The sequence below is a fragment of the Tachyglossus aculeatus genome, chromosome 4, assembly GCF_015852505.1.
Source record: "Tachyglossus aculeatus isolate mTacAcu1 chromosome 4, mTacAcu1.pri, whole genome shotgun sequence".
NCBI lineage: Eukaryota > Metazoa > Chordata > Mammalia > Monotremata > Tachyglossidae > Tachyglossus > Tachyglossus aculeatus.
The window spans coordinates 116,622,493-116,649,403 of NC_052069.1; the positions used below are offsets into that span (position 1 = coordinate 116,622,493).

The 26,911-nt window shown below is 57.0% G+C and overlaps 1 protein-coding gene across 3 annotated transcripts; it reads left to right on the forward strand.

The window, feature by feature from the left end:
* Positions 1–26,911, forward strand: ZER1 (zyg-11 related cell cycle regulator). Of its 3 annotated transcripts, XM_038745138.1 has the most exons (18): positions 1–58; positions 6,684–6,735; positions 7,032–7,196; positions 9,740–10,001; positions 12,033–12,183; positions 14,639–15,078; positions 16,054–16,230; positions 16,502–16,616; positions 17,193–17,339; positions 17,550–17,723; positions 18,783–18,998; positions 20,717–20,758; positions 21,215–21,334; positions 21,799–21,914; positions 22,012–22,200; positions 23,591–23,688; positions 25,138–25,240; positions 26,651–26,911. In XM_038745138.1, exons 4-18 carry the CDS (start codon positions 9,844–9,846, stop codon positions 26,706–26,708), a joined length of 2,304 nt encoding a protein of 767 aa, XP_038601066.1. In that variant the 5' UTR covers positions 1–58; positions 6,684–6,735; positions 7,032–7,196; positions 9,740–9,843; the 3' UTR covers positions 26,709–26,911. The 3 variants fall into 3 exon arrangements, with proteins under 3 accessions (XP_038601066.1, XP_038601068.1, XP_038601065.1); XM_038745140.1 differs by lacking the exon at positions 7,032–7,196 and having other exon boundaries at positions 7–58; XM_038745137.1 differs by lacking the exons at positions 1–58; positions 7,032–7,196 and having other exon boundaries at positions 6,547–6,735.

The following is a 26,911-nucleotide window of genomic DNA, read 5'->3' on the forward strand; positions in this document are numbered from 1 at the left end:
GAAGAAGAAGAAGAAGAGGGGTTCCGGCCCCGGGCCGCGCCGCCGGCGGCAGAGGCAAGTGAGGGCGGGAGACGCGCCCCTCCCCCCCCGCCCCCGCCGGCCACCCGTCCTCCCTGCCCCCCCCCAGCCTTCCGGACCCCCCACCCCCCGGACTCCTGACCCCCCTCTCATTATTACACTATTATTATTATTATTATTATTACCTCCTCCCCACTACTGGCTTCCCAACCCCCTGGCCTCCCCAGGGCGTCCTCCAGCCGTCAGTGTCCCCTCCGCTCCCCTCTCTCCCCCCTAAGCTCCTCCCCGAACTGCCCCTTCCCCAATGTCCGGGCCCCGGTCCTCCCCCCGACCCCCAGCGCCTAGCAAATGCCATTATTATTATTATTATTATGATTATTATTATTATTACCTCCTCCCCACTACTGGCTTCCCAACCCCCTGGCCTCCCCAGGGCGTCCTCCAGCCGTCGTCTCCGCTCCCCTCTCCCCCCCAGCTCCTCCCCGAACTGCCCCTTCCCCAATGTCCGGGCCCCGGTCCTCCCCCCGACCCCCAGCGCCTAGCAAATGTCATTATTATTATTATTATTATAATCTCCTCCCCACCACTGGCTTTCCAGCCTCCCGGCCTCTCTCCCGTCCCCAGCTCCCCAGGGCGTCCTCCAGCCGTCAGTGTCCCCTCCGCTCCCCTCTCTCCCCCCTCGGCTCCTCCCCGAACTGCCCCTTCCCCAGTGTCCGGGCTCCGGTCCTCCCCCCGACCCCCAGCGCCTAGTAAATGCCATTATTATCATTATTACACTGTTATTATTATTATTACCTCCTCCCCACTACTGGCTTCCCACCCCCCTGGCCTCCCCAGGGCGTCCTCCAGCCGTCAGTGTCCCCTCCGCTCCCCTCTCCCCCCTCAGCTTCTCCCCGAACTGCCCCTTCCCTAGTGTCCGGGCCCCGGTCCTCCCCCCGACCCCCAGCGCCTAGCAAATGCCATTATTATTATTATTATTATTATTATTACCTCCTCCCCACCACTGGCTTCCCAACCCCCCGACCGTCCCCAGCTCCCCAGGGCGTCCTCCAGCCGTCAGTGTCCCCTCCGTTCCCCTCTCGGCTCCTCCCCGAACTGCCTCTTCCTCAGTGTCCGGGCCCCGGTCCTCCCCCCGACCCCCAGCGCTCAGCAAATGTTATTATTATTATTATTATTATTATTATTATTATTATTATTATTACCTCCTCCCCACCACTGGCTTCCCACCCCCCTGGCCGTCCCCAGCTCCCCAGGGTGTCCTCCAGCCGTCAGTGTCCCCTCCGCTCCCCTCTCCCCCCTCAGCTCCTCCCCGAACTGCCCGTTCCCCAGTGTCCGGGCCCCGGTCCTCCCCCCGATCCCCAGCGCCTAGTAAATGCCATTATTATCATTATTACACTGTTATTATTATTATTATTATTACCTCCTCCCCACTACTGGCTTCCCAACCCCCTGGCCTCCCCAGGGCGTCCTCCAGCCGTCGTCTCCGCTCCCCTCTCCCCCCTCGGCACCTCCCCGAACTGCCCGTTCCCCAGTGTCCGGGCCCCGACTCCTCCCCCCGACCCCCAGCGCTTAGAAAATGTCATTATTATTATTATTATTATTATTACCTCCTCCCCACCACTGGCTTTCCAGCCTCCCGGCCTCTCGACCGTCCCTAGCTCCCCAGGGCGTCCTCCAGCCGTCGTCTCCCCTCCTCTCTCTCCCCTCAGCTCCTCCCCGAACTGCCCCTTCCCCAGCGTCCGGGCCCCGGTCCTCCCCCAGCGCCTAGCAAATGCTATTATTATTATTATTATTATTATTATTATTAATTACCTCCTCCCCACCACTGGCTTCCCAACCCCCTGGCCTCCCCAGCTCCCCAGGGCGTCCTCCAGCCGTCAGTGTCCCCTCCGTTCCCCCCTCGGCTCCTCCCCGAACTGCCCCTTCCCCAGTGTCCGGGCCCCGGTCCTCCCCCCGACCCCCAGCGCCTAGTAAATGCCATTATTATCATTATTACACTATTATTATTATTATTATTATTACCTCCTCCCCACCACTGGCTTCCCAACCCCCCGACCGTCCCCAGCTCCCCAGGGCGTCCTCCAGCCGTCAGTCTCCCCTCCGCTCCCCTCTCCCCTTTCGGCTCCTCCCCGAACTGCCCCTTAAAATAATAATAATAAAGTAATAATGGCATTTATTAAGCGCTTACTATGTGCAAAGCACCGTTCTAAGCGCTGGGGAGGTTACGAGGTGATCAGGTTATCCCACGGGGGGCTCACAGTCTCAATCCCCATTTTACAGATGAGGTAACTGAGGCCCAGAGAAGTGAAGTGACTTGCCCAAAGTCACGCAGCTGACAGTTGGCGGAGCCGGGGTTTGAACCCATGACCTCAGACTCCAAAGCCCGGGCTCTTCTCCACTGAGCCACGCTGCTTCCACAGTGTCCAGTGTCCCTTCCCCAGTGTCCAGGCCCCCGTCCTCCCCCCGACCCCCAGCGCTTAGCAAATGCTGTTATTATTAATGCTGTTATTATTATTATTATTATTATTATTATTATTGCTATTATATTATTATTATTATTATTGCTATTATTATAACCTCCTCCCCACCACTGGCTTCCCAACCCCCCGGCCTCCCCAGCCTCCCGGCCTCCCGACCGTCGTCTCCCCTCCTCTCCCCCGTCAGCTCCTCCCCAGTGTCCTCCCCCCGACCCCCCCCAGCTCTCTGCCCCTCTCCCCGTCCACACCAGATCGCCCCTTGTCTCATCAATCGTATTTATTGAGCGCTTACTATGTGCAGAGCACTGTACTAAGCGCTTGGGAAGTACAAATTGGCAACATATAGAGACAGTCCCTACCCAACAGTGGGCTCACCCCTCCTTCCCCCCACATCCTCCTGTTCGGAGAGAGCCTGCCTGTCAATGTTTTCCCAAATCCCCCCGGGACCCCAAACCCCAGGATTCATCCGTCTCTCCCAGGCAGAGTCAGAAGTCGTGGGTTCTAATTCTGGCTCTGCCGCTGATCAGCTGTGTGACTTGGGGCAAGTCACTTCACTTCTTTGGACCTCATTTACCTCTTGTACCTCCCAAGCGCTTAGTACAGTGCTCTGCACACAGTAAGTTCATTCATGCATTCATTCAATCGTATTTATTGAGCACTTACTGTGTGCAAAGCACTGGACTAAGCGCTTGGGAAGTACAAGTTGGCAACATATAGAGACGGTCCCTACCCAACAGTGGGCTCACAGTCTAGAAGTAAGCGCTCAATAAATACGATTGAATGAATGAGTGGGGATGAAGACTGTGAGCCCCACGTGGACAGCCTCATTACTTTGTATCCTCCCAAGCGCTTAGTACAGTGCTCTGCCCACAGTAAGTTCATTCATTCATTCATTCATTCAATTGTATTTATTGAGCGCTTACTGTGTACAGAGCACTGGACTAAGCACTTGGGAAGTACAAGTTGGCAACATATAGAGACGGACCCTACCCAACAGCAGGCTCACAGTCTAGAAGGTGGGCTCACAGCCTAGAAGTAAGTGCTCAATAAATACGAACGAATGAATCAATGAATCAATCAATCAATCATATTTATTGAGCGCTTACTGTGTGCAGAGCACTGGACTAAGCACTTGGGAAGTACAAGTTGGCAACATATAGAGATGGACCCTACCCAACAGCGGGCTCACAGTCTAGAAGTAAGTGCTCAATAAATACGAATGAATGAATCAATGAATCAATCAATCAATCATATTTATTGAGCGCTTACTGTGTGCAGAGCACTGTACTAAGCGCTTGGTAAGGACAAGTTGGCAACATATAGAGACGGTCCCTACCCAACAGTGGGCTCACAGTCTAAAAGAGGGAGACAGAGAACAAAACCAAACATACTAACGAAATAAAATAGAATAGATATGTACAAGTAAAATAAGTAAATAAATAGAGTAATTAATATGTACAAACATATATACAGGGGTGGGGATGAAGACTGTGAGCCCCATGTGGGACAGCCTCATTACTTTGCATCCACCCCAGCGCTTACAGCAGTGCCTGGCGCATAGTAAGCGCTTAGCAAATGCCATCATTATTATTATTATTATTATTATTATTATTATTAGAACCTCCTCCCCACCACTGGCTTCCCAGCTTCCAGCCTTTCCCCTCCACTATCCGAGCTTGGAATGGGTCTAGGAAGTCTCAGGTGAGGCGGGGTACCTGCCGTCCCCTCTCCCCCAGGAGACCCCGAGCCTTGACCCCCTGGATCTGGATTCGCCCCATTATCGGATCGTTTCCTCCCCGATTCTTTTGAAACTTGGTTGGGATAGTTCTCCCAAAGTCAATTTACCGTGCTGGCCTGATTGTAAAAGCGGTTGGGGGACGCTTCCTCAGCTGTGTGACTTTGGGCAAGCCCCTTCACTTCTCTGTGCCTCAGTTACCTCAGCTGTAAAATGGGGATTAAAGCTGTGAGCACCCCCGTGGGACAACCTGATCACCTTGTAACCTCCCCAGCGCTTAAGAACAGTGCTTTGCACGTAGTAAGCGCTTAACAAATACCGTCATCATTATTATTATTATCCAAAATGCTGAGTTGGCCCCACGGCAAGACTGCTGCAGGGATACAGGAAGAATTTGGGCCCCAAAAGAAATCTCCATTACAGCCAAAGCGTTGGGGTAGACCCTACGGGGAAAGTTGGTTTGCAAGCAGGACAGTAAGATAAGTAGTCATCATCATCATCAATCGTATTTATTGAGCGCTTACTGTGTGCAGAGCACTGGACTAAGCGCTTGGGAAGTCCAAGTTGGCAACATATAGAGACGGTCCCTACCCAACAGTGGGCTCACAGTCAATCAGTCACTCGTATTTATTGAGCACATACCGTGTGCAGGGCACTGGACTAAGCACTTGGGAAAGTACAACAGGAAAATATAACAGACACATTCCCTGCCCACAGTGAGCTTGCAGTCTAGCGGGAATGGGTGACAGTGTCACTTTTACAGCCTAGGGCCAGGAAAGCAGGAATAAACAGAAAGTAAAAGTGACCCAATGAAAGCAACTTCAGAGTTGAGCCAACCTTCCTCCTCCTCTTCCTCGGGGATAGGTGGGGAAGCTGGTTTTTCATTTTCGGCGCGTCTCCGTTATTATCGCGGATCGCAATCTGTAGCTGCCCTGCCCCTTTAAGGCCCAACTGGTGGATTCTACTTCTCAAACCCAGCACCAACGGGGGAAAAACCCCATCAAAGGCAAAGTTGGTGAAATGAGTCTTTTGTCGGGTGACCTTGGAGTCGTTCATTCAGTCATTCAGTCGTATTTATTGAGCGCTTACTGTGTGCAGAGCGCTGTAACTAAGCGCTCGGGGAGTACAAGTTGGCAACGTATAGAGACGGTCCCTACCCAACAGCGGGCTCACAGTCTAGAAGGGGGAGACAGACAACAAAACAAAACATATAAACCAAATAAAATTAATAGAATACGAACAAGTAAAATAAATAGAGTAATAAATATTGCAAATGTATATACATATATACAGGTGCTGTGGGGAGGGGAAGGAGGTAAGGCGGTGGGGATGGGGAGGGGGATTGCACAAAGCAAAGTCTCCGACCCGGCCACCACCGGCAGGATTTTAATAATAATAATGATGGCCTTTATTAAGCGCTTACTATCTGCAAAGCACTGTTCTAAGCGCTGGGGAGGTTACAAGATGATTAGGTTGTCCCACGGGGGGGCCTCACAGTCTTAATCCCCATTTTACAGATGTGGTAACTGAGGCACAGGGAAGTGAAGTGACTTGCCCAGAGTCACACAGCTGACAATTGGCGGAGCTGAGATTTGAACCCATGACCCCAGACTCCAAAGCCCAGGCTTCTCCCACTGAGCCACGCTGCTTCCCTTTTAACCGTCCTCCCGGTCGAGGGGAATCCAAACCGGGGCAGCGCGGGCTGCGGGGATGGCTCCCTCGCACCCGCTGACCGTCGGGCATCCCGTCTTCGAAGCCGTCGGCCGGGGCGGAGATGGGGGGGTGGGGGTCCCTGGCCTCTCTTTTAGACTGTGAGCCCACTGTTGGGTAGGGACTGTCTCTATATGTTGCCAGTTTGTACTTCCCAAGCGCTTAGTCCAGTGCTCTGCACACAGTAAGCGCTCAATAAATACGATTGATGGTGATGATGATGGGGGCCACGGCGGAGGACGGATAACAGACCGGCCCCAAGTCCCAGAGGGGCCCTTGGCGGGAGGCAGGCTAACTTTGCCAGGTGTTGTGCAGTGCAGAGCCAGTTCTGGAGTGTTGACATCATTTATTGGGCTCCTCCTCCTCCTCCCACCTCCCCCCCCCACCCCCGGGCACGGGGTAGGGATCGGTTGACCGCCGGGTCACTCCGGGTCCTGGTTTCTCTCGCTGTCAAACGGGGTAAAGACGCCTAGGCCGGGCCCGGAGGGGAGGAGCCCGGAGCCCACGGAGTCAGTCCGAGACCCCCCGTCTGCCCGACTGGGCAGGAGGCCAGGCAGCTATTTCTGGCCCGACCGCTTTTGCAGGCTCACTGCCGCTCTCCGGGCCCATCTGGAAAATGGACGGGCCTGGCAGCCCCGCTCGTTATGATTATTAGCGGTGGGGTTATTCCGGTCATTACCACCACTGATGAACGCCGAGGAGCTCCGGAGCCCCGTACTGACCAGAGTCTCCTTTGCCCGCAGACTGAGCGGAGGCGGGAGGAGGAGGAGGAACGACACTCGGCACAGGACTCGGGTGAGGAATCTGGAGGCAGAACCCACTTCAACCCCTGGGCTGGGCGACTTCCTGCTGACTCTCCCCCCCTCCCCGCCCAACTCTTCCACTCGGCTTCCCCACCGCGGGCTCCGGAGAGATCCCAGCTCTTTTCCCGCGGGCCTGCCCTTTGACCCCTGGGGCCGGCTGACCCTCCCTCCCCGCCACTGCAGCCCCAGTCCCTTCCGAAGCCTGGAAAAGGCCTGACTCTGTTCTCCTCGCCCCGCCGGAGGCCTTCCAGCTTCTAAAAATAGCGCGTTTGTTTTGGTTTCTCCCAGCGGCTCGGTTAATCGTTCCCGCACCGGGGCGACGGAAGCGGCGCAGGGAGGGAGCGACTCCTTGACCGGTCGGCGGCGGCGGTCACCAACAGCTGGTGTCGGGGCCCTGGGAATCGTCCTTGCCCTCGCCCGGCGAGGCGGTCGCGTAATCGGGGGAAAGATCAGGTGGGCAGGGTGCCCCGGGTGACCTCGCGGGGGAGAGGCCGAGGGCTGCTTCGTGCCACTGACTAGTCGGCTTTCTCTATTTTCGTTCCACTTGGATTGGGTCGTGTCCCCCCGCCTGTCCCAGGGGCCTTCGGGGGGACTGCCCGAGATCCCAGATGCGGATCATCATCAATCGTATTTATTGAGCGCGATCCGAGAAGCAGCGTGGCTCAGTGGACAGAGCGTGGCCTTGGGAGTCGGAGGTCGTGGGTTGGAATCCCGGCTCAGCCACCTGCCAGCTGTGGGACCTCGGGCAAGCCACTTCGCCTCTCCGTGCCTCAGTTACCTCATCTGTAAAATGGGGATTAAGACCGTGAGCCCCACGTGGGACAACCTGATAATAATAATAACGATGGCACTTATTAATCATCATCATCATCATCATCATCCATCGTATTTATTGAGCTCTTACTATGTGCAGAGCACTGTACTAAGCGCTTGGGAAGTACAAATTGGCAGCATAGAGAGACGGTCCCTACCCAACAGTGGGCTCACAGTCTAAAAGGGGGAGGCAGAGAACAAAACCAAACATCCTAACAAAATAAAATAAATAGAATAGATATGTACAAGTAAAATAAATAGAGTAATAAATATGTACAAACATATATGCAGGTGCTGTGGAGAAGGGAAGGAGGTAAGATGGGGGGATGGAGAGGGGGACGAGGGGGAGAGGAAGGAAGGGGCTCAGTCTGGGAAGGGGCTCAGTAAGGGGCGCTTACTAGGTGCAAAGCACGGGATGGAGAGGGGGACGAGGGGGAGAGGAAGGAAGGGGCTCAGTCTGGGAAGGGGCTCAGTAAGGGGCGCTTACTAGGTGCAAAGCACTGTTCACCTTGTAATAATAATAATAATAATGGGGCTAGACTGTGAGCCCACTGTTGGGTAGGGACCCTCTCTATATGTTGCCAACTTGTACTTCCCAAGCGCTTAGTACAGTGCTCTGCACACAGTAAGCGCTCAATAAATACGATTGATTGATTTGCTAAGTGCTTACTATGTGCCAAGCACTGTTCTAAGCACTGGGGTAGATACAAGGTAATCAGGTTGTATTCCTCCCCCACCCAGCGCTTAGAACAGTGCTTGACACATTGTAAGCGCTTAACAAATACCATTATCATTATCCCGTCCAACCTCAGGCTGGGCTCTCAGAGCTCCAGGGAATCTGTCATCGGCCCCGCTTGATCCGGCTGGGCATCGGCCGGCCGGTCCGTCGCCGGGGGGAAGTGGCCGACCCGAGGGCCCTTCCTCATGAGGCCCTGGACTTTTGTCCTCTCCACCGAAGGCAGCTCGGTGCCAGCTCTCTTCATGCCCAGGAAGCTGGAATGGCAGTGCCGCGGGAAGGGGCACGCGGCGCCGTCTGCCCGGCGTGTTTCCTCGGTCCCGGGCACCGCGGATTCCTCTGTTGAGTCTGGAGCGGGCCTGGCGCCTCTGGCTCGGCATGCCCGGGGGAGAGGCCCATCCGTTGGGTGGGTGCCCAGGATGGGCACAGATGCCTTCGAAGGCAGCCGGGCCTTTTAGGAGAGGGACCATCTGGGATCCAAACTGCTTTGGCTCTCCCAGCACGCGGTCCTCCAGAGAAACCGGTCGCGTGGGCGCGGTCTCCTGGGCTGATGGTGGAAGGTGGCTGGGGGAGGACCTGGAGTATGATGGTAGCGGAGGTAGGCCAGACCCGGGCTCGGCCCCACATCCTGTCGACCGAACCCGTCCCTCGGGGGTGTCAGGTTGCCAGGGGGACTGTTGGCACAATGGAGCCCATTGTGTGAGCCGAGAGGCCGGCGGGGAACGCGGTTCCGGCTCCAATCCCGACAAGCCCACGGCTCCCGGATGGACGGAAAGGCAGGAGGATAGTCCGACGGGCCGGCCTCGGGGGCGGCGGGAGGCGGGGGCCTTTGCCCCTGTTTCGGAAAAGGCTGGCTGAGTTTCAGGGCCAGGGGGAGGGGACGGAAAGATTCAGGCATGGAGGAGAGCGAGAGGTGTGGAGAACGGAAAAGCGGCATGCAGGGAGACTAGTGAACGTCCCCCACCCAGCCCTCACCCGGGACGCGGACATTAGCCAAAGAACAGAAGGCGCAGGCCGTGCTGGTGCCTTCCAGGAGCCCCCGGGGTCTGGTTAACCCCGCTGCAGAGTTTTGGGGAGCCCCGGGGCACGGAAACCAGCCCGCTCAGTTTCACTTCCCGCTTCCCCTCCAGCTGCCGAGGGAAGGCCAGTTCACCCACCTCCCCCAACCGGGAGACATCTCCCCAGTCTCAATCGGCCCTGCAAGCTAGAACTCCCGAGGCCTTTTCCTTCTCCGGAGGCGTCCCCCTCCACCCGTCCCCGCTATGGAAGAGTAACTCATCGGGGCGGATCCCGAGGCGGGTGGAAGGCGGAATTGGGGTTGGGCACTTCTAGGGCCTCGAGGGGGGTGGGTGTTGGGGGGGTCCGCGGCCCAGATCACCCTCGTGGGGGATCGGCTCCGCCGGGCGGCCGAGGGGCTCGCTCATCCCTCCCAACTGCCGCTTCCCAGGGCCTCGTTCCCCCAGCGCTCCCGTGAGTCCGGCGGGAATCGCGCCGCCCCGTCGGGGGCCCTCGGGCCTGCGCCGCACGCCGGTGTCCCGCCCCCCGCCCGGAATGGCGTCGGACAGCCCGGAGACCCTGATGGCGCTCTGCACCGAGTTCTGCCTTCGCAACCTGGAGGGCACCCTGGGCTACCTCCTGGACCACCAACCCCCGAGGTCGCACCCTGACATCTTCCTGCCCAGCGAGATCTGCGACCGGCTCGTCAACGAGTACGTGCGAGGGGCGAGGCCGCGGGGCGCCGGGGAGGGGCCCCGGGGGGAGGCTCACGGCGAGGTGGGGGCCGAGACCCGTCGCCCAGGATGAGGTCGGGGTTCAAGCCCGCGGCCCGGCCCGGCCCAACCTCTGTGTTAGCCAGTGGGTCCGGTGCCATCGATCAATCAACGTGGCTCAGTGGAAAGAGCCCAGGCTGGGGAATCAGAGGTCGTGGGTTCCAATCCCGACTCCGCTACCTGTCAGCTGGGTGACCTCGGGCGAGTCACCTCACCTCTCTGTGCCTGTTACTTCTGTAAAACTTCTGTGAGCCCCGCGTGGGACAACCTGATTACCTTCTATCTACCCTAGCGCTTGGCACATAAGCAGCGCGGCTCAGTGGAAAGAGCCCGGGCTTTGGAGTCAGAGGTCATGGGTTCAAATCCCGCTCCGCCAGTTGTCAGCTGTGTGACTCTGGGCAAGTCACTTCACTTCTCTGGGCCTCAGTTTCCTCATCTGAGACCCATCCACATGTTTTGTTTCGTTGTCTGTCTCCCCCTTCTAGACTGTGAGCCCGTTGTTGGGTAGGGACCGTCTCTATATAATAATAATAATAATAATGATGGTATTTATTAAGCACTTACTATGTGCAAAGCACTGTTCTAAGCGCTGGGGAGGATATGAGGTGATCAGGTTGTCCCACGTGGGGCTCACAGTCTTCATCCCCATTTTCCAGATGAGGTAACTGAGGCACAGAGAAGTTAAGTGACTTGCCCAAAGTCACACAGCTGACAATTGGCAGAGCTGGGATTTGAACCCATGACCTCTGACTCCAAAGCCTGTGCTCTTTTCCACTGAGCCACACTGCTTCTCTATATGTTGCCAACTTGTACTTCCCAAGTGCTTAGTACAGTGCTCTGCACACAGTAAGTGCTCAATAAATACGATTGAATGAATGAATGAATGAAATGAATGAATAAAATAGGGGTTATGTCTCTGAACCCCCTGTGGGACAACCTGATCACCTTGTAATCTTCCCAGTGCTTAGAACAGTGCTTTGCACACAGTAAGCGCTTAATAAATGCCACTATTATTATTATAGTAAGCACTTAACAAATACCATTGTTTTTAAGCTCTTAGTCCAGTGCTCTGCACACAGTAAGCGCTCAATAAATACGATTGAATGAATGAACTATTATTGAGCGCTTACTGAGGATGAGACCTGGGCACATTCATTTGTTCATTCAATCGTATTTATTGAGCGCTTATTGTGTGCAGAGCACTGTACTAAGCGCTTGGGAAGTACAAGTCCGCAACATAGTAGTAGTAGGAGTAATAATAGTAGTAATAGCAATAGTATTTATTAAACAATTACTGTGTGTAGAGCTCTGTGCTAAGCACTGGGGAAGAAAATACACAAGTGAGAGTTAGGCATGCATGATCCCTGGCCCTCCAGGGCCTCACGGTCTTAGGATAAAACACAGAGAAGCAGCGTGGCTCGGTGGAAAGAGCACGGACTTCGGATTCAGAGGTCGCGGGTTCAAATCCCTGCCCTGCCGCTTGTCAGCCGGGTGACTTGGGGCAAGTCACTTAACGTCCCTGTGCCCCGGTTCCCTCATCTGGAAAATGGGGATTAAAGCCGTGAGCCCCTCGTGGGACAACCTGATCGACTTGCATCCTCCCCGGCGCTTAGAACGGTGCTTTGCACATAGTAAGCGCTTAATAAATGCCATTATTATCGTTATTATCTGGAAAGGGAATGGAGGTGGTGTGTTCCCCTGGCCCCCTCCTCACCGCCCCCATCCCCGTCGGCTCCAGCTGGTTGCCATTAGGCCCTCACCCTCGGGTCCGTGCCCCCCCATTCATTCATTCATTCAATCATTTATTGAGCGCTTATTGTGTGCAGAGCACTGTACTGTAATAATAGTAATAATGGCATTTATTAAGCGCTTACTATGTGCAAAGCACTGTTCTAAGCGATGGACTATTTCCCCTCTCCCTCACCGGGAGGGAATGACCCTTCGCGGGGCCGACGCCTGCCTCCCCCGCAGGTACGTGGACCTCGTCAACGCGGACTGCAACTTCGAGCCGCACGAGAGCTTCTTCAGCCTGTTCTCGGACCCGCGCAGCACCCGGCTCACCCGCGTCCACCTGCGGGAAGAAGTGGTGCAGGACCAGGACCTGGAGGCCATCCGGAAGCAGGTGGGCGAGCGGGCCGGGCCGGGGGTGGCCGTCAGCGCGGGGGGAGAGGCGGGGCCCGAGAAGGGGCCGGAGGAGCCGAGCTCGGGGGGCGGAGCGCTCGGAAAGCCCGCAGAGAGACCCTCCGGCGAGCCTTGGGGGGGACCCCTCGGTCGGCCCATCGACCGATTGCATTTAACGAGCGCTCGCTGCGGGCCGAGGTGGGGACCGTCTCTATATGTTGCCAATTTGTACTTCCCAAGCGCTTAGTACAGTGCTCTGCACATAGTCAGCGCTCAATAAATACGATTGATGATGATGATGGTGTAGTAAGCGCTTGGGAGAGTCCAGCCGAGCGGAGTTGGTAGGCATATCTCCCCGCCCACGATGAGTTTACAGTCTAAAAGGGAGCGGAGTTGGTAGGCATATCTCCCCGTCCACGACGAGTTTACAGTCTAGAAGGAAAAGGGCGTATGACATCAATCAATTACATATCCCCATCGTTTGAATGGAATATGTTTCGCTTTGTCGTCCGCCTCCCCCTTCTAGACCGTGAGCCCGCCGTTGGGTAGGGACCGTCTTTGTATGTTGCCAGCTTGGACTTCCCAAGCGCTTAGTCCAGTGCTCTGCACATAGTAAGCGCTCAATAAATAAGATTGATGATGATGATGGTGTAGTAAGCGCTTGGGATAGTCCAGCCGAGCGGAGTTGGTAGGCATATCTCCCCGCCCACGACGAGTTTACAGTCTAGAAGGGAAAGGTCGTGTGACATCAATCAATTACATATCCCCGTCCTTTGAATGGAATATGTTTCGTTTTGTCGTCCGCCTCCCCCTTCTAGACCGTGAGCCCGCCGTTGAGTAGGGACCGTCTCTGTATGTTGCCAGCTTGGACTTCCCAAGCGCTTAGTCCAGTGCTCTGCACACAGTAAGCGCTCAAGAAGTACGACTGAGTGAATGAGCGAATGAAAGAAAATGCCGCTGTTGATGGAGGTTCACCAGAGATCAATCCGTGGTGTTTATCGAGCGCTTACTGTGTGCAGAGCGTTCATTCATTCAGTCGTGTTTATTGAGCGCTTACTGTGTGCAGAGCACTGGGCTAAGCGCTTGGGAAGTACAAATCGGCAACATATAACTTTTAGACGGTGAGCCCACTGTTGGGTAGGGACCGTCTCTATGTGTTGCCACCATAGACTTCCCAATCGCTTAGTCCAGTGCTCTGCACATAGTAAGCGCTCAATAAATACGATTGATGATGATGATGGTGCAGTAAGCGCTTGGGAGAGTCCAGCCGAGCGGAGTTGGCAGGCATATCTCCCCACCCACGACGAGTTTACAGTCTAGAAGGGAAAGGGCGTATGACATCAATCAATTACATATCCCCATCGTTTGAATGGAATATGTTTCGTTTTGTCGTCCGCCTCCCCCTTCTAGACCGTGAGCCCGCCGTTGAGTAGGGACCGTCTCTGTATGTTGCCAGCTTGGACTTCCCAAGCGCTTAGTCCAGTGCTCTGCACACAGTAAGCGCTCAAGAAGTACGACTGAGTGAATGAGCGAATGAAAGAAAATGCCGCTGTTGATGGAGGTTCACCAGAGATCAATCCGTGGTGTTTATCGAGCGCTTACTGTGTGCAGAGCGTTCATTCATTCAGTCGTGTTTATTGAGCGCTTACTGTGTGCAGAGCACTGGGCTAAGCACTTGGGAAGTACAAGTCGGCAGCTTTTAGACTGTGAGCCCACTGTTGGGTAGGGACTGTCTCTATATGTTGCCGACTTGTACTTCCCAAGTGCTTAGTCCAGTGCTCTGCACACAGTAAGCGCTCAATAAATACGATTGATTGATTGATATAGAGACGGTCCCTACCCAACAGCGGGCTCACAGTCTAGAAGGGGGGAGACAGACAACAAAACGTAGCACGTAGACAGGCGTCAAAATCGTCAGAACAGATATCTAAACGCGTGGGAGAGTGCAGCGCAGCGGAGTTCGTAGACATGATTCCTGCCCTTGATCAGTCTACCAGTAGTGTTTCCCAAGTTCTCGGTCAGTCAGTCGATCAGTCGTATTCCTTGAGCGCTTACTGTGTGCAGAGCGGTCGGGAGAGTAGAGTTCAACAAGAAGCAGACACGTTCCCTGTCCACCACGAGCTTACGGTCTAGAGGGGGAGACGGACGTCAACAGAAATTATTTACAGCTACGTACACAAGTGAGCTTCAGTAAAGGGAGCAAGTCAGGGCGACGCAGAAGGGAGTGGGAGAAGAGGAAAGGAGGGCTTAGGGAAGGCCTCTTGAGCGATTGAAAGAGCACAACAGGTGGTAAACTGGATCCCTGCCCCCGAGGACCCTGTAGGGACGGGGGAGACGCCCGTTCTTCTCCCGGGGAGAACGGCATCTCGGGGAGGGAAGCGGGACCCCCCTCCTCCCCCCGAACCCCGCGAGCGGCGGCAGCCTGCAGCCCGTCCGTCCTCCCCCGGCCGTTGCAGGATCTGGTGGAGCTGTACCTGACCAACTGCGAGAAGCTGACGGCCAAGAGCCTCCAGACCCTGGGCAGCTTCAGCCCCACCCTGGTGTCCCTCAGCCTGTTCGGCTGCGGGAACATCTTCTACGAGGAGGAGAGCCCCGGGGGCGGCTGCGAGGACGAGTGCCTGGTCAACCCCACCTGCCAGGTGCTGGTCAAGGACTTCACCTTCGAGGGCTTCAGGCGGCTGCGCTTCCTGAACCTGGGCCGCATGACGGAGGGGGTGCCCATGGAGCCCTTGCTGCGGCCGCTGAGCGCCCTGGCCGCCCTCGACCTGTCGGGCATCCAGACCAGCGACGCGGCTTTCCTGACCCAGTGGAAGGACAGCCTGGTGTCCCTGGTGCTCTACAACATGGACCTGTCGGACGAGCACATCCACGCCATCGTGCAGCTCCACAAGCTGCGGTGAGACCCCCGGGGTGGGGAGCCCCCGCCTCCCCCCGAACTCCTCCGCCTGCACCAGACGGAGGACGCCCCGGGGGCTCGGCTGGGTGGGCCGGGAGCCGCTTGGGGAGGAGGGCTCTTCCCGGCCCCCCGGCGTCTCCGGGCCTGCCCTCCTTCTCTCTCGCCCGGACGAGGCCGGTGGGAGAGTGCCCCCGCCCAAGGCGCGGCCTTTTTTAATTTTATGGTATTTGTTAAGCACTCACTGTGCACCAGGCACTGTACTAAGCACCGGGGTGGATACAAGCTCGTAAGGTTGGACACAGCCCCTGTTCCACATGGGCCTCACAGTCTTAATCCCCACTTTGCGGATGAGGAAACTGAGGCCCAGAGCAGTCAAGTGACTTGCCCAAGGTCCCGCAGCAGACCTGTGGCGGAGCCAGGACTAGAACCCAGGTCCTGCCGACTCCCAGGACGATGCTCTATCCATTGGGCCATGCTGCTGAGAAGCAACCACCATTTGGGCTGGGCTTATTTTTTTTTTTTTTTTTTTAATGGTCGCTGTTAAGCGCTTACTATGCGCCAGGCACTTTACTAAGCGTTGGGGCGGATACAGAGTAATCAGGTTGGTCACAGTCCCTGCCCCATTTTTCCATTTTACGTTTTACAGATGGGGGAACTGAGGCCCAGGAAAGTGAAGTTACCTCAAACTTACCTAGCAGACAAGTGGCAAAGCCGGGATTAGAACCCGGGTCCTCCCGACTCCCAAGCCCGTGCTCTATCCACGAGGCCATGCGGCTTCTCTGGTCGGTCTGTGTTCCTAGTAGACCTTTTCGGGGGGATCTATGGAGCTCCTGGAACCCCAGCTAAGGCTGGGGCCAGGCCACGGGAGAGAAATCCAGAGCTGTAAGATCACGGAGGGCTGGGGGCTGGAGAAGAATGTCTGTCGGGTCCTTTCTCCGCTTCTGAAGTCCAAGCGCTCCCCCCCCTTCTCCTCAGGCACCTGGACATCTCCCGGGACCGACTGTCCAGCTACTACAAGTTCAAGCTGACCCGGAAGGTGCTGAGCCTGTTTGTGCAGAAGCTGGGGAACCTGGTGTCCCTGGACATCTCGGGCCACATGATGCTGGAGAACTGCAGCATCTCCAAGATGGACGAGGAGGCGGGGCAGACCAGGTGCCAGCCGGCCGCCGGGAGGGCCGAGGGACCGGCGGATCTCCCGGGAGCGGGGAAGTGGCGTGGGGGTAGGGATGGGGGGATGACCCCTGAGGTCCCCAAACTCCCCTCAGGAACTCAGGCGGGATACCCGCCCGACCGACCTGAGCAGGACGCCAGCTCGGCTCCCCGGGATCGGCCCATCCGCCGGCGGGCGGACGTTGAGTCCGCGTGGGGCCCTCGGGGGCCGGGGCCGCCTAGCTGAGGCCTGGCCGTCTCTCCGTCTCTCCAGCGTCGAGCCGTGCAAGAGCAGCATCGCCCCGTTCCGGGCCCTGAAGCGGCCTCTGCAGTTCCTCGGGCTCTTCGAGACCTCCCTGTGTCGCCTGACTCACATCCCAGCTTATAAGGTGACGGGGCGGGACGGGGAAGCCGGCGGGATGGGGTCAGGGATCGGGTCGGAAGGCTGTGGAGTTGGACCTCAAGGAGCACACACGGCAGGGACCTTGCCCGCTGGACTTCCCCGTGGGCAGGCGGAAGGGGCCGGGGCTCGATCGGTCAACCGATCGGCGGTATCGGTATTGTTGGGCGCCGCGCTTACTGTGTGCAGAGCACTGTACTGAGCTCTGCGGAGAGGACCGTAGAATCAGCAGAGGGGATCCCCGCTCTCGAGGAGCTTGCGATGGAACGAAGGGGACGGACGTTGAAATAGATTCCAGGTCGGGGAAGCGACGTACATGCTGTAGGGTTGGGGGTGGAGCCGGTGCCTGAGGGCTTAGGGGACACGGGCTCGAACGCGTAAGTGAGGCAGTAGGGAGGCAAGCGGGGTGATGAGAGATTAATCAGGGAAGGCTTCCCGGTGGGCCGGGAGTGACGTCGGATAGCCGGGACGTGGGGGCGAGCTGTTGGTAGGGCCGCCTCCAGAGGCTCCCCGCAACCAGGGGAAGCGGCCCTGAGCCGGCCCCCTCTCTCCCTCCTGCGGGCAGGTGAGCGGGGACAAGAATGAGGAGCAGGTGCTGAACGCCATCGAGGCCTACACCGAGCACCGCCCCGAGATCACCTCCCGCGCCATCAACCTGCTCTTCGACATCGCCCGCATCGAGCGTTGCAACCAGCTGCTCCGGGCCCTGCAGGTCAGCCCTCCTCCGGTCCCTGTGCCCGGGACTCCCGCTCTTCCGCTTTCACGGGAGTTTGGGTGGCGTGCTTGACGCTTGGACCCCAGCTCGGGTGAGGAGCCAGAGCCCCGGGGTGCGGGCCGTCGTCCTTCCCCTGGAAACGGTGGGCGGGGCAGGCGCGTGGGACCCGAGGCGGGGTCCCCACGGTCTCCCCCTGGTTCCGCGCAGCTGGTCATCGCGGCCCTCAAGTGCCACAAGTACGACAAGAACATCCAGGTGACGGGCAGCGCCGCCCTCTTCTACCTGACCAACTCGGAGTACCGTACCGAGCAGAGCGTCAAGCTGCGCCGCCAGGTCATCCAGGTGGTGCTCAACGGCATGGAGTCCTACCAGGAAGTGACGGTGAGAGCCGGGCCCCGGGGGGAGCACCGTCCCTCGGACGGAGACGCGGGGGACACCCCCGGGCCGGAGAGCCTCCCCGGAGGAGGTGGGGGATGATGGCCCGGGGTTTTCCGGCCGCCGAGTGCAGTGGACATCGCGGCATGCTGAAGGAAGCTCGCCCCGGGGGAAGAGCGGGAGTGTCCGCTCGCTCTGAGAGGAGGATGAGGGGGCAAACCTCCAGATCATCATCAATCGTATTTATTGAGCGCTTACTATGTGCAGAGCACTGTACTAAGCGCTTGGGAAGTACAAATGGGCAACATATAGAGACAGTCCCTACCCAACAGTGGGCTCACAGTCTCCAGATCTGCTTCCTGTTGATGTTTCTGGCCCCCTGAGGGGTGTTTGAGAGCAGCCCCCGGCCGTCCCCATCTTGGGGCGTCAGGACGGCCCCTTGGACTCCACTGTTGGGGAGAAGCAGTGTGGCCTTAGTGGATAGAGCATGGGCCTCTAGGCAGAAAGATCCGAGTTCTAATGCCGGCTCCGCCACTCGTTGCTATATGACCTCGGGCAAGTCACTTCACTGCTCTGCGCCTCAGTTCCCTCATCTGTGAAATGGGGATTAAGACTGGGAACCCCATATGTTGCCGACTTGTACTTCCCAAGCACTTAGTAAGCGCTCAGTAAATACGATCGATTGAATGAATGTGGGACAGAGACCGCGTCCAACCCGATTACGTCGTATCTGCCCCAGCGCTTAGAACAGTGCCTGGCCCATAGTGAGCGCTTAATCAATCAATCAATCGTATTTATTGAGCGCGTACTGTGTGCAGAGCACTGCTCTAAGTGCTTGGGAAGTACAAGTTGGCAACATTTAGAGACGGTCGCTACCCAACAGTGGGCTCACAGTCTTAACAAGTACCGTCATTATTAATTATTATTACTTAAGAGGAGTGTAAAAATCCCGGCCCGGGCTCTGAGGCGAATGGGTTCCCGGGGTGATGGGGCGCGGGCCGGCAGGGAGACGGTGCCAGCGTCGCCCCGTCGGTGGTCCTCACCCTCCCCACCCCCCCCCGACAGGTGCAGCGGAATTGCTGCCTGACGCTGTGCAACTTCAGCATCCCCGAGGAGCTGGAGTTCCAGTACCGGCGCGTGAACGAGCTGCTGCTCAACATCCTCAACCCCACCCGGCAGGACGAGTCCATCCAGCGCATCGCCGTGCACCTCTGCAACGCCCTGGTCTGCCAGGTGGACAATGACCACAAGGAAGCCGTGGGCAAGATGGGCTTCGTCATGGTGCGTGGCCCACCTCCCGCGCCCCCCATCCGTCCCCCGGCGGCCCGGGAAACCCCTTGCCCCCAGGGCCGGACCCCCGGGGTCATCTCGGATTCCCCTCCCACCCTCACTCGGCTTCCGGAGCGAACCGAGAAACAGCGAGGCCTAGGGGAAAGAGCCCGGGCCTGGAGTCAGAGGACCTGGGTTCTAATCCTGGCTGTGACTTTGGGCAAGTCACTTCACTTCTCTGGGCCTCAGTTCCCTCACCTGTAAAATGGGGATTAAGACTGTGAGCCCCCCAAGGGACAACCTGATCACCTTGTAACCTCCCCAGCGCTTAGAGCAGTGCTTTGCACATAGTAAGCGCTTAATAAATGCCATCATTATTATTATTATTATTATAATCCTGGCTCCACCATGTGCGTGCTGGTGGGCAAATCCCCTCACTTAATAATAGTAATAATGGTGATGGTATTTATTAAGCACTTACTATGTGCAAAGCACTGTTCTAAGTGCTGGGGAGGTTACAAGGTGATCAGGTTGTCCGACGGGGGGCTCACAGTCTTAATCCCCATTTGACAGATGAGGTCACTGAGGCACAGAGAAGTTAAGTGACTTGCCCAAAGTCACACAGCTGACAATTGGCAGATTTGGGATTTGAACCCATGACCTCTGACTCCAGAGCCCGTGGTCTTTCCACTGAGCCACGCTGCTTCACTTCCCTGGGCTTCAGTTACCTCATCTGCAAATTGGGGTTTACATAATAATAATAATAATTATTATTATTATGGTACTTGTTAAGCGCTTACTATGTGACAACCACTGTTCTAAGCGCTGGGGGAGATACAGGTTAATCAGGTTGGACACATTCCCTGTCCCACACTGGACTCTCAGTCTCCATCCCTGTTTTGCGGATGAGGTAACTGAGGCCTAGAGAATTTAAATGACTTGCCCAAGATCCCACGGCAGGCACGCGCTGGAGCCGGAATTAGAATCCAGGTCCTTCTGACTCTGGGGCCCGGGCTCTATCCGCTAAGCCACGGTGCTTCTCAGAGAGTGATTAAATCCTCCTCCTTTCAACTTTGAATATGACCCCCGTGTGGGACACAGACTGGGTCCAGCCTGATAAACTTGTATCAACCTCAGCGCATAGGACAGTGCTTGACACATAGTAAGGGCTTCACAAATATCATTTTTTAAAAAATAAATAAGTTAAACTCTCTGTTGCGGAGAAGCAGTGTGACCTAGTGGAAAGAGCCCGGGGCTGAGAGTTCTAACCCGGGCTCCGTCACTTACCTGCTGTGAGACCTTGGACGAGTCACTTCTTGTATGCCTCAGCTACCTCAACTGTAAAATGGGGATTCAGACCGCAGGCCCTATGTGGGACAGGGACTGTGTCCTACCTGATTAGCTTGTATCTACCTACCCCAGTGCCCGGCACATAGTAAGGACTTAACAAATACGGCCATCTCTGACCCTCGGGATGCTCGGGGAGGGTTCGGGCTTAAACTGCAGCAGTTTTTGAGACATCCAGCTTGGCCTTTGAGGCTCTTTTTAATTAATGAGCCAAACAGAGGGTCTGGAATTGCTTTCCCTGTGGACCGCTGAATCCGCCCAGGACGGCAAGGGGTAGATCAGTTGTCCTCCAGAGGGTTGCTCCAGCTTAAAGTTTCTGGCCAGCCGAAGATATCCCCTGGCACTACCCAACCTCACTCCTCCTGCCCCTTCTCTGCCCTCAGACCATGCTGAAGCTGATCCAGAAGAAGCTATTGGACAAGACGGTAAGTTCTGTTGGCAGTCAATCCACTGTACTAAGCGCTTGTGAGAGGACAATCTAACAGACATTCGGCATTTCCCTTTTGGCACCTAGCAGCCCGCCTCGTTGCCTTTCCTCTCCCCCTCGCCGAAATGGAATCAATCCATCCATTGGTGGTATTTATTGAGCGCTTACTATGTGCAGAACACTGTACTGAGCGCTCGGGAGAGGCAGAATTAGCAGGCTCGCTCGCTGCCCACAATGAGCTTGCAGTCTAGGGGAAGCAGCCGGGGAAAGGGTGGGAGGCCCAGACCGTCGTGACCTCGGCTAGCGGGGGTGGTGGGAGGTTACTACCACCTAAAGGGAGATGGGGTGATCCCCTCGCCAGCTGGTCTGCAACCAAGACGGCACATGAGCTCGGCGGGGTCTGTCCCTGGTAGGGTGAGGAGGGAGGTCAGCAGCCCTGCCCCTCTCTCCGCAGTGTGACCAGGTCATGGAGTTCTCCTGGAGCGCCCTGTGGAACATCACCGACGAGACTCCCGACAACTGCGAGATGTTCCTCAACTACAGCGGCATGAAGCTCTTCCTGGAGTGCCTGAAGGTCCGTTAGCCGGCCCCCGCCATTGGATCCCAGGGAAAGGGAGGCTGGGCCGATCCGGAGAGCGGAAGCGGGGTAGGGAGAGCCGGAGGGAACATCCCGAAGGTCAGAGATGGAGGTGACAGTCCCCGCGCTTGAGGAGTCGGGGGGCGGTGGAGACGGGCCCGCCGGACCGGCGCCCAGAGACTGGCTGGGGTCCAACAGTTCCTTGCCTGATGGCTGAATCCTGAGCCCCGCCGGCCACCTGGAGAGTTGGCCAGACCGCTTCTCCCTCTGAGTGTGGGAGACCCCCCCCAACCCTCCACCCAGGGATACAGAAGCCCAGATTGCTCCCGGGACCCTCCCAAGAGCAGTCCCGGCGCTCTTGGATACGATGTCTCTCCGAGGGATGCCGCCTCCACCCGTAGCAGGTGTCCCTCTCGCCAACATTCCCCCCCCCCCCCCCCCCCCCCCCCCCGTTTTCCCAGGAATTCCCAGAGAAGCAGGAGCTGCACCGGAACATGCTGGGACTGCTAGGGAACGTGGCAGAGGTGAAGGAGTTGCGGCCCCAACTGATGACCTCGCAGTTCATCAGCGTCTTCAGGTTGGTGTCTCCGGGGCGGGCAGCCCGGCCCCACGGGGGTCCCGGGGTCAGAGCCAGCCGGGCCTAAGATGACCCCCTCCTCTCCCACACCCGACAGCAACCTGCTGGAAAGTAAAGCGGACGGGATTGAGGTATCCTACAACGCCTGCGGGGTCCTGTCCCACATCATGTTCGACGGGCCGGAGGCCTGGGGGATCCGCGAGCCGCGGCGGGAGGAGGTGGTGGACCGCATGTGGGCGGCCATCCAGAGCTGGGACATCAACTCCCGAAGGAACATCAACTACAGGTGCGGGGGCGGGGCGGGGAGGGACACCCCGCTATCCCGGGCCCTGGGGTCAAGGCAGCCCCGCGCCCTGGCTGAGGAAGCTCGATCTCCCACTGTGGAGAATCGAGCGGCCACATCCTCTCCTCCCGGGATCAAGGGGTTCGGGGGTCCGCCGGAGGCCATCGAAGCCTTAACCAACCGGCCGTTCAGGCAGTCGTCACCGTGACGGAGCGGCTTCGGGCGTGCGGAGTTTACCGTCCCCGCCCACGGGGCGTTTACGGTCTGAGTCGGGAGATGACCCAACCTGATTTCCCAGGAGGAGGAAGTGGTTCCCTAGTAGAGAGGCAGCGTGGCTCAGTGGAAAAAGCCCGGGCTTTGGAGTCAGAGGTCATGGGTTCAAGTCCCGGCCCCGCCAATTGTCAGCTGTGTGACCTTGGGCAAGTCACTTCACTTCTCGGAGCCTCAGTTACCTCATCTGGAAAATGGGGATGATGACTGTGAGCCCCACGCGGGACAACCTGATCACCTTGTATCCCCCCCAGCGTTTAGAACAGTGCTTTGCACATAGTAAGTGCTTAACAAATGCCATCATTATTATTATTATTAACTTCTCTGGGCCTCGGTTCCCTCATCCGTAAAATGGGGATGGGGACTGTGAGCCCCACGCGGGACAACCTGATCACCTTGTATCCCCACCAGCGCTTAGAACAGTGCTTTGCACATAGTAAGTGCTTAACAAATGCCATCATTATTATTATTATTAACTTCTCTGGGCCTCAGTTCCCTCATCCGTAAAATGGGGATGGGGACTGTGAGCCTCCCATGGGACAACCTGATCACTCTGTAGCCTCTCCAGTGCTTAGAACAGTGCTTTGCACATAGTAAGCGCTTAATAAATGCCATCATTATTATTAGTAGTAGCAGAGTAGGAAGTCGGAGGGGAGACAGGTTGTGAGGGCTGAGAGGTGACAAGGGCCGAGACGACAGCTGGAGGGGTAAAAAACGAATCGGGGAAGGTCCCGCGGAGGAGGAGGCCCGGCCCCTGGTCACAGCTGTATTTGCACATAGGAGAGTCTCTCCTACCCCTAGAAACTCTCAGGGGAGTCGGACTCCACCACTCCCACCCTCAATCCATTCCGACGTTCACTATCCTGAAGTTCTTCCTCGGGACTCGACGCAAATCCAATCCTTCCTGCGCAATGTAAGGCTTCTTCCTCATGCTCTACCAAGCCCCTCACTGTGGCGAGAGCCGTCCAGGTGGGGGGACTCAGTTTCCCCACGTGTGCCGCCGAGGTCGAACCCCCCGGAGAGCCCCCTGAGCCTGGCCTTCTTTCTAGGCTCTTGGAGTCACCGGACCCTGGGCAGAGAGCGGCCTTCCACCGTGAAACTTTGGTTCTCTTCTCTCCTGCAGGTCATTTGAGCCAATCCTCCGCCTCCTTCCCCAGGGAATATCTCCCGTCAGCCAGCACTGGGCCACGTGGGCCCTGTATAACCTCGTCTCAGTCTACCGTAAGCTCCTTTTCTCCCTGGGTAAAAGTCCCATGGTGGGGAGGGGGCGGGAAATCCGGTGGGGCAGCCCCTGCTTTGCAGGGGAGAGGGGCAGTGGTGGCTGGCTGGCTGACTCCCAAATTCTGCCTCTGCTCCTTCCTTAAACGGTCAGTCGGTCAATTGTATTTATTGAACACTTACTATGTACTAAGGACTTGGGAGCGTACAATATAACGATACAACCGACACATCCCCTGCCCACAACGAGCTTACGGTCTAGAGGGGGAGACAGATATTAATATAAGGAAATAAAATCACAGATACGTACATAAGTGCTGTGGGGATGGGAGGCGGGGGGGATGAATAAAGGGAGCATGTCAGGTCCACGCAAAAGGGGGAAGAAGAGGAGGAGAGGAGGGCTTAGTCAGGGAAGGCCTCTTGGAGGAGATGTGCCTTCCTTAAGACTTTGAAGTGAGGGGAGAATAATTGTCTGCTATGAGGAGGGAGAGCATTCCATCATCATCATTATCATCATCAATAATCGTATTTATTGAGCGCTTACTGTGTGCAGAGCACTGTACTAAGCGCTTGGGAAGTACAAGTTGGCAACATATAGAGACAGTCCCTACCCAGCAGTGGGCTCACAGTCTAAAAGGGGGAGACAGTCTAAAAGGGGGATTCCAGGCCAGAGGCAGGACGCGGGCTGGAGTTTCGGTGGCAAAATAGACGACAACAAGGTACAATGAAAAGGTTAGCATTAGAAGTGTGCAGGCTGGGTTGTAAGCGATGTCCCCCGGAACTAAATCCAGCATTGGCAGGCCTGACCCTTGAAACGGCCTCCATGGGCTCAGGGTGGTGGAAATCTGCTCCCATTCCTTTGGGTCCTCGTTCTCGTTGGCCGGCTCTTTCCTGGCATTCCCTCTCCCCACCCCGCGTCCCCTCACAGGACCTAGAGACGGAGACCCTTCCCCAACTCCAGAGGCCCTCCCAATCCCATTGCTCCAGAGTGGGCGGTTAAACCAGGCACGGCCCCTTTTCCTGGTTACGGTGCCTCGGGTCAATACCATTATGTCTGTCTCACCGTCTAGGCTGTAATCTCACGGTGGGCAGGGAGCATGTCTACCAACTCTGTTACATTTACTCTCCCAAGCACTCTCGCACACAGCAGGCGCTCAGTAAATACCACTGATTGATCGACTGCTTCTAGGAGGTGCGGTCAGCGTTGAGGTGACGGGGCAAACCCAAGATATATGGCAAAGTCCCTTGGAGGTGCCAGGATACTGGTCAGATTGGTTGAGCCGGGCCAGGCACTTAGGTTAGAGGGGGCCTCCCAGGGGTGCCAGCAACGCTGCCCGGTGACGCCGTCTGCTTCTCCATCCGTCCCGTTCCCGGACTCCTCAGCCCCCGGGGCCCAAGGATGAGCGAGAGGAGAGACCCATCCCCGCATTTCTCTCCTTGCCCTCCCCACAGCTGACAAGTACTGCCCCCTGCTAATCAAAGAAGGTGGCATGCCGCTTCTGAAGGACATGATCAGTATGGCGTCCACTCGGCAGGAGACGAAGGAAATGGCTCGGTAGGAGGGGAGGACGTGCCGCCCTTCGCTCGCGAGGGTGTTGGGAGGCAGCGGGGCTCGGGCCGGGACGTGACGCCGCGATTCAGAGCTCCGACGGGCCCGAGAGGCGGTGGGGCTGAGGGTGAGAGTTGCGACGCGACGTTGCGAGTGATTCGTCGGGAGCGAATGGCCAGCAAACTAGAAAGGCGATTAAGACTGAACCTCTGGATCGTCACTAATACACCAAAAGTCTGTCCCAAGTTTTCGTTCCCCTCACACCTCCCCGTCAGCCGTTCTCCATTCTGCCTTGTCATCCGTAGATCCCAAGATGGGACCTTTTTTTTTTAAAAAAAAAAATTGTTTAAGCGCTTACTACGTGCCATGCGCTGTCCTAAGCGCTGAAGTAGATACTAGCCTATCAGGTTGGACCCGGTCCCTGTCCCACATGGAGGCTCACAGTCTTCATTCCCATTTTGCAAATATGGGAACTGAGGTCCAGAGATGGTGACTTGTCCAAGCTCACTCAACAGACAAGCGGCGGAGCCGGGATTGGAACCCAGGTCCTGCTGAATCTCAGGCCTGTGCACTACCCATTAGACCACGCATTCATGGGCATTTATCATAAGACCTCCCCCGCCCAGTCACTAACCGTCCTGCATTGCGTCAGAGGTTAACTTTCCCTCCTTTCGCAGGGCCGGAAGACCCCCGGCCGCTGACGAGGCAGGCGGAAGAAGGTCGAGGGGGTCCAGGTTTGGGGCGAGAGGGGTCTCGGGTAGCAAGAACCAGACCGACCTGTCAGCCATCGCGGGGGTGTCCGGTTAGCAGCGGTAGGCGTGGTCCAGAGCGAGAGAGCAGGGAGGATGGATCGGAAGGGTGAGGCCCTGCAGGAAGTGGGGCGCAGCGTCAGGGCAGGGAGAGGGAAGGGGTTTGGAGCGAACGGAGAGGCAGGCGAAGGGAGACTCGAGAGGGAGCGGGAGCAGGAGCTGTCAGGATGGTGAGGCCCGAGGCTGTAGGGTCCGTTGGTGTTCTGCTCCGAGGTTGGAGGCGGGAGAGCCTGCCCCGATGGATAGGAAGAGGCCAGACCCGGGGGAAACCCAAAAGCCTCACGTTCCCCCGCAGTGTCCCTCTCCAGCCTTTTTTAATTTTATTTTATGGTATTTGCTACCCGCTGGGGTGGATGCAAGCTAATCGGTTTGGACACCGCCCCTCTCCCACCTGGAGCTCCCAGTCTTAATCGCCGTTTTACAGACGAGGGAACCGAGGCACAGAGAAGCGAAGTGACTTGCCCAAGGTCGCACAGCTAACGGCAGAGCCGGGATTAGAACCCAAGTCCTCTGACTCTCAGTCCCGGGCTCTTTCTCCGGTCCACAACGCTTCGCTAAGCCTCAGAAGTCAAGCTCACTCGCTTCTTCCCGTTCTGTCATTCCCCAGGAAGGTGATAGAGCACTGCGGTAACTTTAAGGAGGAGAACATGGACACATCCAGATAGAGGCAGCTCCTCTTCAGTCTCCGGCCAACGCAGTCCCCGGCATCTCTGTAACTCACGGTATCGACGGATGAATCACCCTCACCAGCCCGGCTGTCAGAAAGGTCCCCCGTTCTGTGCGGGTGTGACCCCAACGAGATGAAGGTGCACCGGGGGAACTTTTGCACAAACGATGCTTTCCTTAACATTAGTGAGAGAGAGAGAGA

Excerpts from the sequence above, each read along its gene's own strand:
- ZER1 (XM_038745137.1), top strand. The coding sequence starts at position 6,585 with ATGATTATTAGCGGTGGGGTTATTCCGGTCATTACCACCACTGATGAA. Across the intron at positions 10,002-12,032 it reads TGCGACCGGCTCGTCAACGA|GTACGTGGACCTCGTCAACG; the intron begins GTACGTGCGAGG and ends CCTCCCCCGCAG. Across the intron at positions 16,617-17,192 it reads CTCACATCCCAGCTTATAAG|GTGAGCGGGGACAAGAATGA; the intron begins GTGACGGGGCGG and ends TCCTGCGGGCAG.